The 18,346-nt window shown below is 34.0% G+C and overlaps 2 protein-coding genes across 6 annotated transcripts in view; both read left to right on the plus strand.

Moving 5' to 3' along the window:
• RABGAP1L (RAB GTPase activating protein 1 like) overlaps window positions 1–18,346 on the plus strand; it is a 724,498-nt gene that overhangs the window by 261,431 nt on the left and 444,721 nt on the right. The gene's annotated exons all lie outside the window — the stretch shown is intronic.
• GPR52 (G protein-coupled receptor 52) lies at window positions 5,865–8,948 on the plus strand. Its single transcript, XM_072733082.1, has one exon. The coding sequence runs from the start codon at window positions 5,994–5,996 to the stop codon at window positions 7,077–7,079; it is 1,086 nt and encodes a 361-aa protein (XP_072589183.1). The 5' UTR covers window positions 5,865–5,993; the 3' UTR covers window positions 7,080–8,948.

The raw sequence follows: 18,346 nt of genomic DNA on the forward strand, positions 1-18,346 counted from the left end.
CTTATAGACTCTTCAAGTTATTTTTATGTGCTTTATATTAAACACTTGTTTAGCTCCAATTTTATGCCCAACAGTGTAGAGTAGGCACTTAAGATATAATGAGAAGCAAAACAGTTATTGTTCCCCTCATGGGGTTTACAGTCTAGTTAAGAAGACAAAATTGAATGAAATAGATTATTATAAACTATGATAAGTATGGAATATGGTCTAATCTAGGAATTCAAGGAAGGTGTCTGTGAGGAAGTGATATTTGAACTAACTCTGAAGGTTCCATCTGAATTAACTAAAAAAGTGTGATGTCCTGAGGCAGTAGATAACATAGCAACTATGTGTGGGACAGGGGATGGGTAGAATAGGGGGACGTAGAGCCAGTTTAGCTAATCCTAAACAATATAGGAAAGAAGTAAGATTGGATAAATATGTGGAGAACAAATTTTATAGGACCTGTTAAGACTTTATCCTAAGGGCAGTGTGAAACCACTGAAATATTTTAAAGGGGGAGTGATACCATCTGGCTTGCATTTTGGAAAGAATATTCCGTCTTTGTGCATAATGCATTGTGAAGCGAGGCCACAGGCAACTCAGGAAGACCACACTGGAAGCCACTGCATCAGCCCACACACAAGATAATGCTAGCTCATGGAGAGTAGTGACAATGGAGATGGAGAAAAGTTAATAGATGGGAGGAGTACTTGAAGAAATAGATACATTCGGAATGCATACACCTTATTTATACTTTTTAAAATGTTTTAAAAAAAAACCCTTTTCTTTATTCTGTATTTGTTTATTTTTTGCTATATTACATTGGTTGTGTGGTTCTCCTTGATAATCATTACCTACTGTTTCTCTTATTTACCACTGACTCATGTCCTTCTCTTACTTTGTTTGCTGTTTAGGCCCTGAAATGCTTAGATGTTTAATAATGAAATACTAATACATATAAAAGAATACATGAAACACACTTAAGGTATAAATAAATCAAATACCTATGATGTGTCATCTCATAAAGCTATAGTTTTAGCTGTTAGAAGTAATTCTGAAGTATCTCAAATAATAATTCCTCTTCGATATTTCCGGACCAGCGTTCATCAGTTGAAAGGAAAGGGAGGTTGTTGATAATGATTCTAATAAGAATGTCAGTAATAAAATACCTAATGACCCCTAACATGAAGAGAATTATGTCTAATTTAAAAACAAATAATGCTTTATGTAATGTGCTTTGTAAATATATGATATTAATGCTTTTTTGTTATTTGCACTTTACATTATAAATTAGTTCCTATTATAATCAGATTAGAAAAAAGAATGGAAAGGGAGAAAAGTTAGGGGCCAATAGAACTAGTCAATCTCTAAAAAAAAAGAAAAAGAAAAGAAAGAATTGTCTTGTTAGAACCATTGAAGTTTTTTTGCAATTTGGTAGAAGGAAAGTAGGAAGCTTAGTGCATCAGAGGCTCTACTTGAACTCTCTCTTATCATGTATCTTTGGAAGCATGTACAATTATGGATTAGAGTATTCATGGACTCAAATCCCTGTCAGTTATAGTTTTTGGAAATAAATGTGTCAAACTAAAGCAATCTAGTACTTGAATTTCCCTATGAGGTTTTGTTTTGTTTTGTTTTGTTTTTTGCCATTTCCCTGATTTTGGAAATACTACATTCAAAGCTATTTTAAAACTATGTGAAGTCTTGGGGCATCTTGGTGGTTTAGTCAGTTAAGCATCTGCCTTTGTCTCAGGTCATGATCCTGGGGGCCCTGAGATGTAGCCCAGCTCAGCAGGGAGTCTGCATCTCCTTCTCCTTCTCCCCACCCCACCTTCTGCTCATGCTCTTTCTCAAATAAATAAATAAAAATCTTTAAAAAAAGAAAAGAGTAGATCTTTAAAAAATACGTAAAGTCTATCTTTGTAAATGGTTTATTTGTATTTTGGTGACACGGATAACTTTAATAATTGATAATGTTTTATTTTTCGATGCTTTTATAGCAAAGTTTAGTATTTAACTTTAATATGGAATATGGGATCTATCTACATTCATGAATATTTATCAAGTGTAATTTTTATTTTCGATATTTATTATAAAGGAGAATGTTAGTTAAATCCAATCTTGTTTGATTTTAATGCTTTTAGGTATCCCTAAAAGTCAAAATACTTCCCTGTAAAATAGGATCCTCTGGCCTTTTGTATTACATTCAAATATTTACTTTTAAACCTCAACATAGTACTCATTCTACGATTGTTATTCTAACTTGTTTCATAAATTATTCTGGGAGTGAGAAATGCACTATATGTCACCTAAACCTCTGAAGATTTTTAACAACAATGTGGCTTTCCTGTAAGGCAGTTCAACATGGAGGAAAGAATAGGGTTTTCTATTCTTTAAAAATTATTTTAAACAAAACTGATGAACATAGGGGAAGGGAAAGAAAGATAAAATAAGATGAAATCAGAGAGGGAGACAAACCATAAGAGACTCTTAACAGAGGAAAAAAAAAATCTCATAGGGAAATTCAAATACTAGATTGCTTTAGTTTGACACATTTATTTCCAATAACAAGGGTGCTGGAGGGAAAGTGGGTGGGGGGATGGGGTAACTGGGTGATGGGCATAAGGAGGGCATGTGATGTAATGAATACTTGGTGTTTTATGCAAGTGATGAATCACTAAATACTATCCCTGAAAATAATAATACACTGTATGTTAACTAACTTGAATTTAAATAAAACAAAAAAAAAAATCCAAGGTAATTCTTCTTAGACATTTTCTTAGTGGCAGCCACCAGTGGAAAGGAGAGGGAAGGAGGGGTTCATCAGTATGGTGTTAGGAGCGACAGTTTTGAACCTGTTTCAATGCTAGTTTCAGGACTCTAGTAGGCAAGTTATACTTACCTTTTCTAGTACCCACCTTCTTCCTTTGGAAAATGATAATGATGGGTACCTATTCCATAAAAATCTAGGATTTTTATAGAAAGAAAGTATATAAAGCACATAGCATAATGTTTGGCACACAAAATGTGCTCAACAGATGTTATCTTCCATTTTCATCTTAATTTTCCTTATTTAATTCTGAAATAATTTGTAAATTAGTTCTAAGTCACTTTAAGGGAAAGTGCTGACCCCTTAAGAAATAGGCTTAAAATAGAAAATGTTTGTCTGTAGTTAAGTCAACATAAATGGAAATGTTTTTAACCTCCATCAGGTAAAAGAGCTTAATTTGCTTTCTTCTAACTTGGGTATGGGTGGCTCAATCACCAAATGACAGAATTCTTAGATTCTGAGTGTTTTTCATATGAGGATAAAAAAAGTTGTTAAAATTCATATGGGATAAATGGTCCTTCTACTTATTTCTAAAGCCTAGTTTTCAGAGTTCACATTTGACGGTAAATATTTCCCCAAATAGATTTTAGCATAGAGGTGTTAGTTCCAGTGCTTTTTTATACAGTTAAATACATCAAATTCAGCAGTTTGGTGTGGGTGTGGCAGAGATTGGAGAAATTATTAAATGACAACTTCTATTAACCAAAATATAACTATATTTTAGAGAGTAAAAATAGTAGCTATATTACTTCAGTTCATGAAGACTTAGCTGAATTTTTAATAATTAATAAGTTTTTTTCTGCCAGTGAGCATTAGATTTCTGCTGACTTTTTAGTGTCATAGTACCTCATGGTAGTTTCTCTACAGGGTTTAAAGGTATATCCCAGTGCTTTTTTTTTTTTTTTTTTTCTGTCCTGTCCATAGGAAATAATCTTTACAAATGCTGTAAGGAGGCTGCCTCTAGAGATTCACACGTACCATTAATATGTTATAAGGATCGGTCAGTTGCATTGTCTTCTCTTGTCAATCTTGATCGGAGCTTGCCGAGTAAGTCTGTAAGCCTGCATGTGCCTGGCAACTGTTACCTAGTGACAGTTTCAGCTGCAGTAGCCATTGGCTGTGCTGTTGATTGGGGCAGGAGGACCGAGTCACCTTTCTGATGGTGAGTTCTTCTGCATCAGCTCAGGATGAGGAGGAGGAGCAGGGCTCCGGCTCAGGTGGAGGCAGTGATACTGAGAGATTGTGAAGAATATACCGACAGCATCCTGGTAACTGCATCACAGTAAATCAGACTTCTGAATCAAGCAGCCCAGCCTAGCAGCTGATAAGAGTGAATGTAGGTGAGAAGATTGCCTTATTCCTTTAAAGAAGAGAACTATTTTGTGATAAGTGAAACTAGGAATGTACAAGGAGGAATATCCTGTGGCTATTATAAAAGAAGAAAGACTTCCCTGAATGACTTGGTGGTGCACGAGAAAATAACTTTCAGAAGAATGCTTTCTGTTAAGCTACTGCTTTTTTCCTGAAGGAAATGTTTTTATTTCTAATGCATGTTATTTTTTCAAGAGGTATGACAACAAAGACAGACAAGAAACTCTGAAATACCTGTACTTTCAAAAAGATTTTTGACAAATGTTAACCTGATACCAGAATGACCTTGGAAGCCTTTTGGATGGATTATATCCTGCAAGCCTTTCAGTATTTCAAAGTCTAGGATTTAAACTCATCTTGATGCTTTAGAGGTATAAAATAAGACCATCTTAAAACCTACCTAATGGCCCCTGTATTAATTGAGCTCTTGCTCAAAATAGAATACAGAAATACAAGAGGCATTTTCTTAACATATGGCTGCTATGTAACTGCAGATATAACAAACAAGGTAATTTTCCACTTTCAGAAGATTTAGTCAAAGTAATCATCGAATGTGTTAATCCTCTGATGAAAATAGAAGAGATATAGAAACATAGACGAAGCCTAGTGGAAATACCTAAGTAATGAATAATGGCAGTATTTCTAGTCAAAAAGCTCAGAGTTTATAAGAAAGTTTCTGTTGTCTAAATTTCATATTTACATATATATGTGGGTTATAGATATGGTTGCGAAGGTGAGCAATAACTTTGAGCTATGTATTTTATGATCGTGTTCCATTATAAGGAAGGTGGCATATCAGATAATGGAAGTTATTTTCAGTTTTTGATGTTGAGATTAGTTACTTATTTTCCCTTTGAAAAGGAAAAAGTATAAATTACATTATTGGTGGTAGCACTAGTAATTGTAATGGACTAAAACTGTTTTCATATGAATGCTTAAAAATTGCATGCATAATCAAAACTTTAAAGTTTATCATATTTTGTCAGGTGTTAACCCATTGTATATTACCTTCCCTATTGGAAATACTTTTGTTTCCTCATGAGAGTTATACAGCAATCTGGAGTCTGTTACCTCTGTTCTGCTCCTTTGTGCCCAAGTACAGCTGAGTCTTTTAGAATTAACCTTTGTGTGTATGTGTGTCGGTGGTGGGAAGGAGTTAGCTTTTTTGAGAAATGAGAGAGAATTAGATCATGAAGTTGATCTACCAGCATCAAACCCTGAATGGAGGCCAAAGACACTCTTTGCTGCAATGAACTTTTTCTTAGATTTGCAACTAGATCTTAGATATTAATTATTTAAATTGTAAAATATGAATCCACTTCTCATGATAGATGAAGCAGGAAACCTGAGACAATTTAAGACTTTTCCTTTTCTCATTCTTTTTAGTTGATCCCTAACAAACAACCTTTCTGAAGAGACCAAACAGCCCACAAAGGGTTTTCTTCCCTTGGCAATTGATTTTCTTTTCTTTTTCCAGATTTAATTTTTTATAGTACAAGGTGATCCATTTTCTCTAGAAGTGCCTGTGTCTTCAGAAAGTTTGAGAGCACTGGAGGAAGCTAATCAGTGACCTTTCTTCACCTCCTTTCTAGCTTACTTCCCTTTCTTCCCCCCTAAAGTTGAGATGTGTCACTGCTGCACTGAGCTGATGAAGAGGCTTGAGTACTCTCTCGGAGGCTTGGCTGTGACAGAAGCACTGCCACTGTCTACTGAAGCTGATCCCAAGACACTCTTGTGCAGAGTTTAACACATGCTGGACAGGGCACCTGCTTGCTGGAGCCAAGGCTACACGTTCCCTTAATTCCAAGCCATGAATGAATCCAGGTGGACTGAATGGAGCATCCTGAACGTGAGCAGCGGCATTGAGAATGTGTCTGAACGTCACTCCTGCCCACTTGGATTTGGCTACTACGGTGCAGTGGATGTGTGCATCTTTGAGACCGTTGTTATTGTCTTGTTGACATTTCTAATCATTGCTGGGAATTTAACAGTCATCTTTGTCTTTCACTGTGCTCCACTCTTGCACCATTATACTACCAGCTATTTTATTCAGACAATGGCATATGCTGATCTTTTCGTTGGAGTTAGCTGCTTGGTTCCTACTCTCTCACTTCTTCACTACTCCACAGGTATCCATGAGTCATTGACTTGCCAGGTTTTTGGATATATCATCTCAGTTCTAAAAAGTGTTTCTATGGCATGTCTTGCTTGTATAAGTGTGGATCGCTATCTTGCAATAACCAAGCCTCTTTCCTACAATCAACTGGTCACCCCTTGTCGCCTGAGAATTTGCATTATTTTAATCTGGATCTACTCTTGCCTCATTTTCTTGCCGTCCTTTTTCGGCTGGGGGAAACCAGGGTACCATGGTGACATTTTTGAATGGTGTGCCATGTCTTGGCTCACCAGTGCCTATTTTACTGGTTTTATTGTTTGTTTACTTTATGCTCCTGCTGCCTTTGTTGTCTGCTTCACTTACTTCCACATTTTCAAAATTTGCCGGCAGCACACCAAAGAGATAAATGACCGGAGGGCCCGATTTCCTAGCCACGAGGTGGATGCCTCTGGAGAGACTGGACACAGCCCTGACCGTCGCTACGCCATGGTTTTGTTTCGGATAACCAGTGTGTTTTACATGCTGTGGCTCCCTTATATAATTTACTTTCTTCTAGAAAGCTCCCGGGTCTTGGACAATCCAACACTGTCTTTCTTAACAACCTGGCTTGCTATCAGTAATAGTTTTTGTAACTGTGTAATCTATAGCCTTTCCAACAGCGTTTTTCGGCTAGGCCTCCGAAGACTATCTGAGACAATGTGTACATCTTGTATGTGTGTGAAGGATCAGGAAGCACGAGACCCCAAACCTAGGAAACGGGCTAATTCCTGCTCCATTTGAAGAGAACTGTATAGTAAATGAAATGTAATCTGATAGGGGTTTTGGATTGTATTCTTGATTTATCTGGAGATTTGCCACTAGAGAAATATTTACTTAAATAGTTGACTGTGAGATAAAGGGACTAAAGGTTTCTTTTTTTTTTTTTTTTTTTCCCTCTTTTTTCCACAGTGGTGGTGGCGGGGAAACTAGAGAAAAGAATGTGTAGAGGGTGATCTCATGAGATAATTATAGTGTATGAGTATAAATGTACAGTAATAGCAAAGTAAGCACTGAGGATGAAAAAAAGTATTGGAAAAAGTATCTCCGATCTTCCACAGGACATGAGCAAAGCCCCTTGGCATCTCTGTCTTCTTTGGCTGAGCTCTCTCCTCTGTCTTTGCCTCTCATTCTGTCTGTCTCTGTCTCTCTCACTCTTTGTGAAAATTACTTAAATAAATTGCCCTTTATGGGAAAATGCTGCATATTATATATGTGGCAAATACAATTTTTTGCATCAAAGTATACTTTTAGACATAATAATTTGCAATCCATAAGTGGTTTCTCCATGAAGGATGCATAGTAAGCATTGTATTTTATTACCTGCCACATAACCCTTTTGTTTTTATAAAATCCACAGTGCAAAATTTCTGCTATAAACAAAAAGAAATAGTATTTTTTTTCCTTCTGGGTAAAATTGTGCTTAACCTCCTTCCCCCTTTCTGACAGCCTATTTTTTTTTTCTCTCTTTTTTTGGATCTGCATCCAAAAGTACCTTAATCCAAAAGTGTCTTAGCTAATGAAAGAATCTACTATATAAAGCAATCATAATGTTATCTGTTCCTTCCAACAAAGCAATCTATAGCTTGTTTGAGATATTGTGTTAAATATTTTTAATAGCTTTTGTAAACATTTTTATCTGGTTCTTTTTCAATTAGTTATGTGCCCAAAGTCGTATCTTTTTTTTTTTTTTTTTTTTTTTGCTGTAATAAGGTTTTGTTTTTCTTTAAGAAAACCCACAAATAATTCTAGTGCAGCATAGAATATTCACCCAGAAGTGAGATATTGATTGCTCTTCGGGTCATGCCTTTTTTTCTCCCTTAGGAGTAAATACTAACCTTTTTGTGTTACGTCTGTGAAGCTTAGTGTTGTGTCCACCAATCATTTGTATGATATGCATTTGCATAGACTATATTTTTTACAACAAAGAAAATGTAAATTATATTATGTGATCTGTGCCTAATGTTTTCTTAGCACAATATATAGATCAATGTTGCTTAAGTCATCAACATTGGAAAAAATATACAGGAACTTCTTTGAAGAGAAAAATACTTTTGTGTAGTTGTTATTTAGATATTTATATTAGACCAACCTGCATTCTTAGTACTGCTGAGAATACAATATACTTAATTATCAAGTACAGGTAAGAGCTGTCAGTATTTTCTTTTGTAATCTGTTTTCATACGCAAAGATTAAATTAACTTATTTTTTAGTGTGCTACTTGGAATTGTATAATAAATTGTCAGGGGTTTAGATATAGCAAAGTGGCATTTGGGGAATTAGTAGTAAAGCAGGTGTGAGTGATAAAACATACAAATCTTACTTTTTTACTATAAGTTTCCTGCCTGACAGATATTTTAAAGTTTATATCGAACTACTGAGTATTTTTCTTCTCAGCATTTTGATTTCTTTGTTTTAAGAAATGCATTTAATGAAATGTGCCTATGACTTCAAATTGGAAGCCAGCTGTGTTTGCACACTAGTAGTTTGACTTCAGAGGTCCTTTAAGAGAAATGTCATCACTTTATTGAGGTTGTTCTGAACCCATGTATATTTTTAAACATGTAAGAAAGGTTTAAAATAAAGAATAAAATAGTATTCTATATATCAAAATCAGACTTTGTTTCAGTTTAATTAAACACTCACTTAGAACAAGAGTTTGCTTGTTTGGAAATAAAAATTTAATTGTTTGACATTCCTGTGGTTTAGGTAATGTATATTAATTCTTGCTCTGTGTTTGCCAGTAACATTTGGATAAGTTGAAATGAGCCTTTAAATTTAGACCAGTTCAAGGAAAACAAAATTCAAGAAAGCATAATACTACTAACTTTTCAGCTGTCACAAATAGAATCTTCAACATTGTGTGCATTATTTGGGAATCACATTTTTATTTCTTTAGTTTAATGTGTAAATATAATTAGAAGGGACTCAGTAGATATTCTGTAGAGGAAACCTGATGCTGTGTTTATTGCATTTTTCTCTTCTGGCTTTTCCTCATGATAATTAATAATAATTATGTGTCAAGTTTTAATACTGTGTTGTTTTATATATATTATAACATTTAATCCTCACTACAGCCCTTTCAGATAGGTACTGTTGTTATTCTTGTCCTAAAGATGAGGAAACTAAAGAAGGGTGATTAATGCAAGGTCACTCAGTCAGTAGCAGAGGTTCATTCACACTCAGGTGGGTTGGAGCCACTCTGCTCTACTGCTTTTTTTTTTCCTCAAAAGCTTTCAGATCTTTGTACCTCTGTCTGTACCTTATCCTTACAAAATTTCTCTGAGTTTTTTTTTTCCTTGCCTAAATCTTTTGCTTTAGTCCTTTCCATATCTTGTGATATCTTTTTCCTTGATCTTACAAATTGCTTTTATTAAAACATCATTCTAGTAAGCCCAAACTTGCCACTTTAGTCTATAATCAAAATGAAACCTTAGGGTATAGCATTTCCTTGACATTGTCTTTATTCACTTTTTAAAAATTTTTGTTGAAGTTTCATCAGATCTCTGTATATTTCCTATTGAAAAACAATTTTTGATGAAGGAGAACAAAGAAGGGAGCCTTAATGTAGCCTACAAGTTTTAGGTTTAGATTTTTCATTTATTATGTTTTACATGCAACTTGAAGGCAAGCCACTTCACTTCCTTTTGACATATTTTAATATATGTTTATGTAGTATGATAATACTTATTTTGAAACTACTCTTCTTTTAGATTAATGTATTTTAAGAATAGAAAGCATAAGCATTATTCTCATCATTATATTGCATTCAATGGTAATTATCCAATTTGATTATAAGTGACAGCCAAACAATAATGCTGTAGTCTATTACTGAAGGTTCTCTTACCTGTGGAGACGTTTCTAAAGTTATGTTGGAAGGAAGTCTTTATAACCCACAAGTGTATGATATCTGGACTGAAATCCTGTCTTCCTGTTTGGCCCTAGTTAATATACCAAGTCCTCAGTTTTCTCATCAAAAAAACCCAGACACTTGTACCTTCCTGTTAGGCTGGATTTGAGGACTAAACAGGATAATGTAGGCTATGTGCTCAGCATGGCTCCTGGCACATGGAAAACATTCAGAATATGGTAGGTCCTGTTTCACTATGGCTGCCATATTTATTGCCATCATAATTTAAAGATCACTAATTCCAATTTAAGAAAATTACATTTTATAATGCGCTTAATCCATGGGGTTTAAGAGTTTCCTAAAATAGCATTTTTTCAGATCTGTTTAAACTCAGATTTGGCTTAAACTCAGATATTTTTAAATATAGAAGACGTCAATAATTTCTGAAAGCACATTTTCCAGGAATAATTATTCATGAAGACATTTGAGATTAAGGATAAACTAGCAAGCAGTTCGGATAATTCTGAGATGAATTTACCTCCTTACCTGATTGTATTAAAATATGCTTAAACATTTTTCTTTTGTCAGGTTGGCAGTAGTAGGAAGGATTGTTGAGGAATGTTTTGCCATTTTTCTTTACATTTTAGTTTTATTCATTTACTGAATGGAATTTAAGGTATTTTGTTATATCCATGTTACCTGGAAGAAACAAATATTTACCAGCAGGTTCATTGTACATATAGCACTGATTTATGAGTTTAGAAATAAATGAAGTTGTTGCCTTAAAGGACTTTCCTCTGTCTTTCTCCCAGGAAGTTAATCATTAGATAGGAAAAAGATATAATTGTGTGATAAAGGAGGTTAAGATGTGGGGAATTTGCTAGTATAATGTGTTCATGTAAGGCATCACAATGCATAGGAGCTTATGTTACTGAGTTGATGTGATATTCTGGTGTGTAGATTCCAACAGTTGCTTTTCTCCATGAACAAAACTTTATTTTTGGATTAAGAAGAATATGTAGAAAGTGGCATACTCTACAACAAAATATATAGACATTGAGGAAAGTGAAATGACTAGAAAAGAAAAAAATGAAACAGATTCTCTTTTCAGTTTTTCTTGTGAGTTTCATTCAGTGCTAGTTTTGGTCTGTAAAATAGTCATAACTTTAATAGTATAAATATTTGTCTTTTAAAATATTAAAAGTGATGTAATCAAGTCTTTTCTAAATATTCTGTTTAATTTTTTTTAGATGAACATTTACTTCTTTTATAATCAGAAAAATAAATTTGGTTTATTAAAAAGAACACTGAAGGTACCTGGGTGGCTTAGTTGGTTAAGCATCTGCCTTGTACCCAGGTCATGACTCCGGGGTCCTGGAATTGAGCCCCAGGTCCGACTCCCTGATCAGTGGGGAGTCTGCTTCTCTCTCTCCATCTGACCCTCCCCCTACTCATGCTCTCTTTTTTGCTCTCTCTCAAATAAATAAATAAAAATCTTTAAAAAGACTGCTGGAAAAAAATGCTATTTAAAAAAATATTTTGAGGGGTATCTATGGTTAAGTGTTGGAGTCTTGATACTGGCTCAGGTCTTAAGATTGAGCCCCACATCAAGCTCTGCACTCAGCATGGAGTCTGCTTGAGATTCTTCCTCTCCCTTTCCTTCTGTCCATTCTCCTTCTTGCATGTGTACGCTCTCTCTCTCAAATAAACAAATCTTTAAAAAAATATTTTGACATTTCACAAAACAGTTTTTGTTGATTCTGCAAGTAACATTATCCAGTTAGGTTTCAATACTATTTTTTTTGAAGAGAGTCTATATTGTTTTCTCAACAGTTTCATACATCATCCAGTGCTCACCACAAGTACATTCTTTAATCTCCATTATGTATTTAACCCAGTCCCCTTGCCCTCTTCTCTGTAACCATCAATTCTCTATAATTAAGAGTCTGTTTCTTGATTTGTCTCTCTCATTTTCCCCCTTTGCACATTTGTTTTGTTTCTTAAATTCTACATATGAGTGAGATCATGTGGTATTTGTCTTTCTCTCATTTTACTTAGCATCATACTCTTTAGCTTCATTCATGTCATTGCAAATGGGAAGATTTCATTCTTTTTTATGGCTGTATAATATTCCATTGTTTTATGTATATATCACATCTTCTTTATCCATTCATCAGTCAATGGACACTTGGGCTGCTTCTATATCTTAGCTATTGTAAATAATGCTGCTATAAACATAGGAAGTGCATATATCACTTTGAATTCATGTTTTTGCATTCTTTGGGTAAATAGTCATGCTATTGCTGAATCATAAGATAGTTCTATTTTTAACTTTTTGAGGAGCCTTCATATTATTTTCCACAGTGGCTATACCAGTTCTCATTCTCACCAATCGTTCAAGGTTTCTTTTTCTCCACGTCCTTGCCAACACCTGTTGTTTCTTGTGTTGTTGATTTTAGCCATTCTGACAGGTGTGAGCTGATATCTCATTGTAGTTTTGATTTGCATTTCCTCAGTGGTAAGTGATGGTGAGCATCTCCTTATGTGTCTGTTGGCCATCTGGATGTCTTCTTTGGAGAATATCTGTTCATGTCATCTACCCATTTTTATTATTTGTTTTTTGGGTGTTGTATCAGTTCTTTACATATTTTGGATACTAACTCTTTATCATATTATCATTTGCAAATATCTTCTATTCCAGGTTGTCTTTTAGTTTTGTTGATTGTTTTGTTTGCTGTGTAGAAGCTGTGTAGAAGCTTTTTATTTTGATGTAGTTCCAGTTGCTTGTTTTTGCTTTCATTTCCCTTGTCTTGGGGACCCGCCTAGAAAACATTTGCTATGGCCAGTGTCAGAGACTCATTACTGCCTGTGTTCTCTTCTAGGATTTTTATGGTTTCAGGTCTCATGTTTAGGTTTTTAATCCATTTTGAATTTATTTTTGTGTATGGTGTAAGAAAGTAGCCCAGTTTCCTTCTTTTGCATGTTGCTGTCCAGTTTTCCCAGTACCATTTGTTGAAAAGACTTTCCCATTGGTATTTTTTCCTGCTTTGCAAAAGATTAATTGACCATATAATTGTGGGCTCATTTCTGAGTTTTCTTTTTCTGTTCTATTGATTCATGTGTCTATTTTTGTGCCCATACTGTAATGTTTTGATTACCACAGTTTTGTAATATAACTTAAAGTCTGGAATTGTGATGCCTCCAGCTTTGCTTTTCTTTCTCATGATTGCTTTGGCTATACAGAGTCTTTTGTGTTTCCATACAGATTTTAGAATTGTTTGTTCTAGTTCTGTGAAAAATGCACTTGGTATTTTGATAGGGATTGAATCTTTGCATTAAATATAAAGATTGCTTTGGCTAGTGTAGACATTTTAACAATATTTATTCTTCCAGTCCATGAGCATGGAATGTCTTTTCCATTTCTTTGTAGCTAGACCATAGAGTTTTCTGATTTCTGTAGTATTTATTTCAAAGAAAATTTGCTGAGACATCTGATACAATATTAGATACTCTTGACTTATTTTCACTTTAACACGTGATTTTGAAGTGGTTTTTTTTTTTTTTCAGAATCTGAAATGAATCTCTGTGGCTGTGGGGTTTTTTAGCCCACCATTGATGACACCTTGTAGCATGTTGCTTATCTTTAAATAACAGAAGATTGACCCTGCATTGTGGAAATAGGATCCAGCTGATGTGTTAACTGCATTTTATAGATAGGCAAAATATTCTGCTTCTTCAGTTCAACATCTTCAAAGACTATATCTATAATTTAAAAAAAATTTAATTCTAGTATATTTAGCATGCAGTGTTGTATTAGTTTTAGGTGTATGATGTTGTGATTCAATAATTCTATATCAGTGTTTAGAATAACTTTTTATGGTAACTTTTATTCTCTTTTTATTTATGGTTCTCCAGTAAGGTGAAAAAAATCAGAATAATAAATTCAGGAGGAGTCTGTTATGTCTGATGAATATTTAGCACGAAAGGTATATGTGATATCAGTACCTTCACTGTGGTGAATGGGACCAGATGAATTTTTCAGATTCTACATTTCTAAAATTCGCTGCAAAAAGCATATAGCATAGTGGTAGAATTTATGGAATGGAAATATTTTCTAAAATTCCAGAACTTAACGATATGCTACTTTATGCAAGAGAAATCACATTTATTTTTGACTTTAGAAATTTGACTGCAATTTTATTTTGTTTTCTATTTAAACAAGTGTGAATAAAGTTGATGCTAATTAAGTATCCAAATATGCTTTTTAAATTTAAAGTGGTGGCATTATTTGAGTTGGAGGCCCAGGGAAAAAAATCTATACAAAGTTATATAGCCTGTTCTTTAAAATTCAAAATGTATATTTGAATGCAATGCATGCTAATGCAATGAACGCATTGCTGCAAGAGATGACCAGTGCACTTGTCTGAAGTTACACTAGACATAAATAGTTGCTCATGTATAAACTGTAAAATAGAACTTTAAAACATTTACTGATGTTTCTAAGAGAGTTTCAAGTTTAAAATAGATATATTAAATTGTACATTTTATACTAATAGCCTCTTCACAGTTTTTTTTTTCTTTTTACTCTTTCAGGAATTTTAAAGATTTTATTTATTTGAGAAAGAGTACACACAATAGAGACAGAGAGAGAGAGAGATCACCAGTGGTGGGGAGGGACAAGAAGAGGGAAGAGGCAGGCTTCCCATTGATTAGGGAGCCAAATACAAGGCTCAGTCCTAGGACCCTAAGATCATGACCTGAACCAAAGGCAGCCACTTAACTGACTGAGCTGCCCAGGTGCCCTTCTTGCAGGAATTTTATAATAAAAGATCTTAAATTGGTAAAATTGATATTATAAATGAAAAATTTGGAGAAGATTAAAAGAGTTTCTGGAAAAGCAGATTAAAAAATCCTGAAAATCCTTGTTTAATGTTTTAATATGTTTAAATCTAATTTAAGTTCTATTTAGATTTTTCTTATATTTATTATTTTGGCAAGGAAAGGATTCAAATTTTTGTTTTTAGAATTGCTTGAAGTTATCAATTTTAAAATAGATCACAGTTCCCTGTTTGTAAGAAAATAACTTCTATATAATGTATACCTAGGTTTAATATAATTTGTATTGAAATAAAAAATTACAGTGAGATAGACATTCATTTTTTTCTCTTTTCAAATAGATTTTGAGGAAAATGAACATCCCAAGTATTAGTTTTCTGTCTTCTTATTTCTGTTGTCCCAAGGCAATGTTTTTTCCCAAGGCAATTTAAAAAATGTATTACATCTCCAAGATCTTAAAACTTTACTGTATTTCTAGGTATATTTATTTGAAAAGAAATCTGGAAACCTGTATTGTGAAGATTTATATTTATAATGTCATGTTGCTAAAAGGGTCTTGTGATGGTTTCTGTTAATTAATTAATTAATTTAAAAAATTTTATTTATTTATTCATGAGAGACACTCAGAGAGAGGCAGACATAGGCAGAGGGAGAATCAGGCTCCTTGTGGGGAACCCAACGTGGGACTTGATCCCAGGACTTGATCTCAACCTGAGCCGAAGGCAGACACTCAACCACTGAGCCACTCAGATGCCCTGGCTTCTGTTATTTTAGTCATCAATTTCATGTATCAGCCCTTTTTCTAAATGTGATTTAACACTTACAATTAACTAGACTTAAAATTTATTAGAGGACTATATTTGGATTTACTTTTTAGATTTTTGAAGTCCAGGACATTCTTTGGTAGCATAGGGACAAATAAAAGTGGGATGGGGGGCCAGAGAGAGTGTTTTAATGCTTTTACCATATTACAAACTTAGGGGGAAAAGTCCTGGCATTCTTTTTTTTTTTTTTAAATTAATTTTTATTGGTGTTCAATTTACCAACATACAGAAAAACACCCAGTGCTCATCCCGTCAAGTGTCCACCTCAGTGCCCGTCACCCATTCCCGACAGAACATAAAGTCCTGGCATTCTTAATTGGCAGTCATTGTAGTGTGTTTAATTACTTTACAATAATTGAAGGTACACATCTTTTATGGAAAACATATTAGGATTTGAAGCAGTGTTCTTGTGCAAGATCACCATGGTGTCTCAGTTTGGAATATTACTGTGGGATGTATTCAAATGATTCAGTGTTACATGAGGAAGATGGAGATAAGTATGTGCCTCTCCTATCACGTCTGAGGGCTAAGAAATTATTAGAAAAGACTGCAAGTTAAAATTTGAAAAAACTTAAAATACTTTTTGAAGATGTGTAATGCCATTGACATTATGAATTAGATGTATTTTAAAAGCTTCTGTGAGTAAGCACTATCTCATTTCACATATAGAAATCTGAGATAAGATTTTTCAGTGACCTGACAAGATCATATAGCTAGACAGAGATTCTACTGAGCATATGTCTTGTGTAGCAATAGTTTTGTTTGTGATTAGGCTCTTGAATAATGTGTTTAGGGGTGGCTGGTGGTAGAATGACCTGACCCTTCTTCCCTGAGTAGAAAATGAAGACTTAGTTGATACAGGATAAATTCTATGTGAAATTTTAACTTCTAAAGTAGGAACGATTACCTTAAAATTAACTGTATGTTGCAGATGAGATATTGAGATCATGAAAAATGTTAATGAGATGTATTATCCTCAAAAAAAAAAAGATGTATTATCAACACCTCATTGTTTCGATATTTCTTAAAACAATTTCTAGTCCTTAGAGGGTAACAAAAATGTACCTCTCCTTTTCAAAACATAACAGGCATCTGCTAAATATATTGAGGTATATAGACTGAATTGAATGGTATTAGCTCTGTATTTAAAACACTGTAATGATGATGAACTGTCAAAATCACATTATCTTTATGTAAAACTACTTTTGAAAAGTAAACATGTCATAGTCATGCACTTTATATCCTGAATGTTCTTTGTGATGGAATTGCAATATTGTTGAAGTCATCATAGGATGGGTTTTCCTGAAGCATTATGATGGAAAAGTTTTGACATTTCTGGCTATAGTGCTTTATATATGCATTGTGTTTAGTCTATAAAATAATACTCAGGAATCAGGATCAATCTGAATCAGTGACATTTTATTTTTAGAGATTTATTTACTTAGAGAGCATGTACAAGTGGGAGAGGTAGAGGGAGAGAGAATCTCAAGCGGACTTTGTGCTGAGCTCCATCCCATGACCCTGAAATTACAACCTGAGCTGAAAACAAGAGTCAGACACTCAACTGACTGCACCACCCAGGCATACCATGAATCAGTGACATTTTATTTTTTTATTTTTTTTATCAATGACATTTTAAATAAAACCTTTCTAATACATAATTCAGTTTTACTTCAGTAAAATAATATGGTTACAGAAAAATTAAAGGAACTCAATTTAGGCTAACACAGAAGTGTCTTATAAATGTCCTTAGATAAAACATTTCTTTAGTTTCTAGCATATGCAACAATAGAAATAAATTCAACTGAGTTATTTGAAAAATTTATTTTCTTACAAATTTAAAATTTCTGTGATTGTGACTAATTTATGGTATGAATTAAAATGACTTATAAGATGGGTCATTGCATAATACAAATTATTGAAATTTTAACTCGCATTCCATATTGACTAATTAGGACAATAAATATTTATTGATTGTGTTTTATGTGCAGAGTATAAATTATGGTTTGTAATGCTCCTGGATAATTTTAGGTCCAAAGAATTACTTAGCAAGCAAGGAAGGCAAGCAAGGGGGCAGATCACCTAATTTCCAGGATTTGAAGGTAGAGATTTCAGAAAAGTCCTAAAAACAATGCAATAGATTGAGGAATTAGAGGGACCAGTGCATTTAAAAAGATGAACTGACCTGACTGCTAAGTAAAATAAGTCAGTCAGAGGAGGACAGATACCATACATATGATTTCACTCATTATGTGGAACTTAAGAAAGAAAAAAATAAGCAAAAAAAAAAAGAGACAAACCAGGAGACAGACTCTTAACTATAGAGGGCAAACTGATGGTTATAAGGGAAGTTGGCAGGGGGATTGAAGAGTACGCTTAATCATGATGAACACTGATTGATGTATAGAATTGTTGCATCACTATATTGTACACCTGAAACTAATATAAGACTATGTTGGGACACCTGGGTGGCACAGTCAGTTGAGCATCTGACTCTTAGT

Source organism: Vulpes vulpes, chromosome 13 (genome assembly GCF_048418805.1).
Source record: "Vulpes vulpes isolate BD-2025 chromosome 13, VulVul3, whole genome shotgun sequence".
NCBI classification, from domain to species: Eukaryota; Metazoa; Chordata; class Mammalia; order Carnivora; family Canidae; genus Vulpes; species Vulpes vulpes.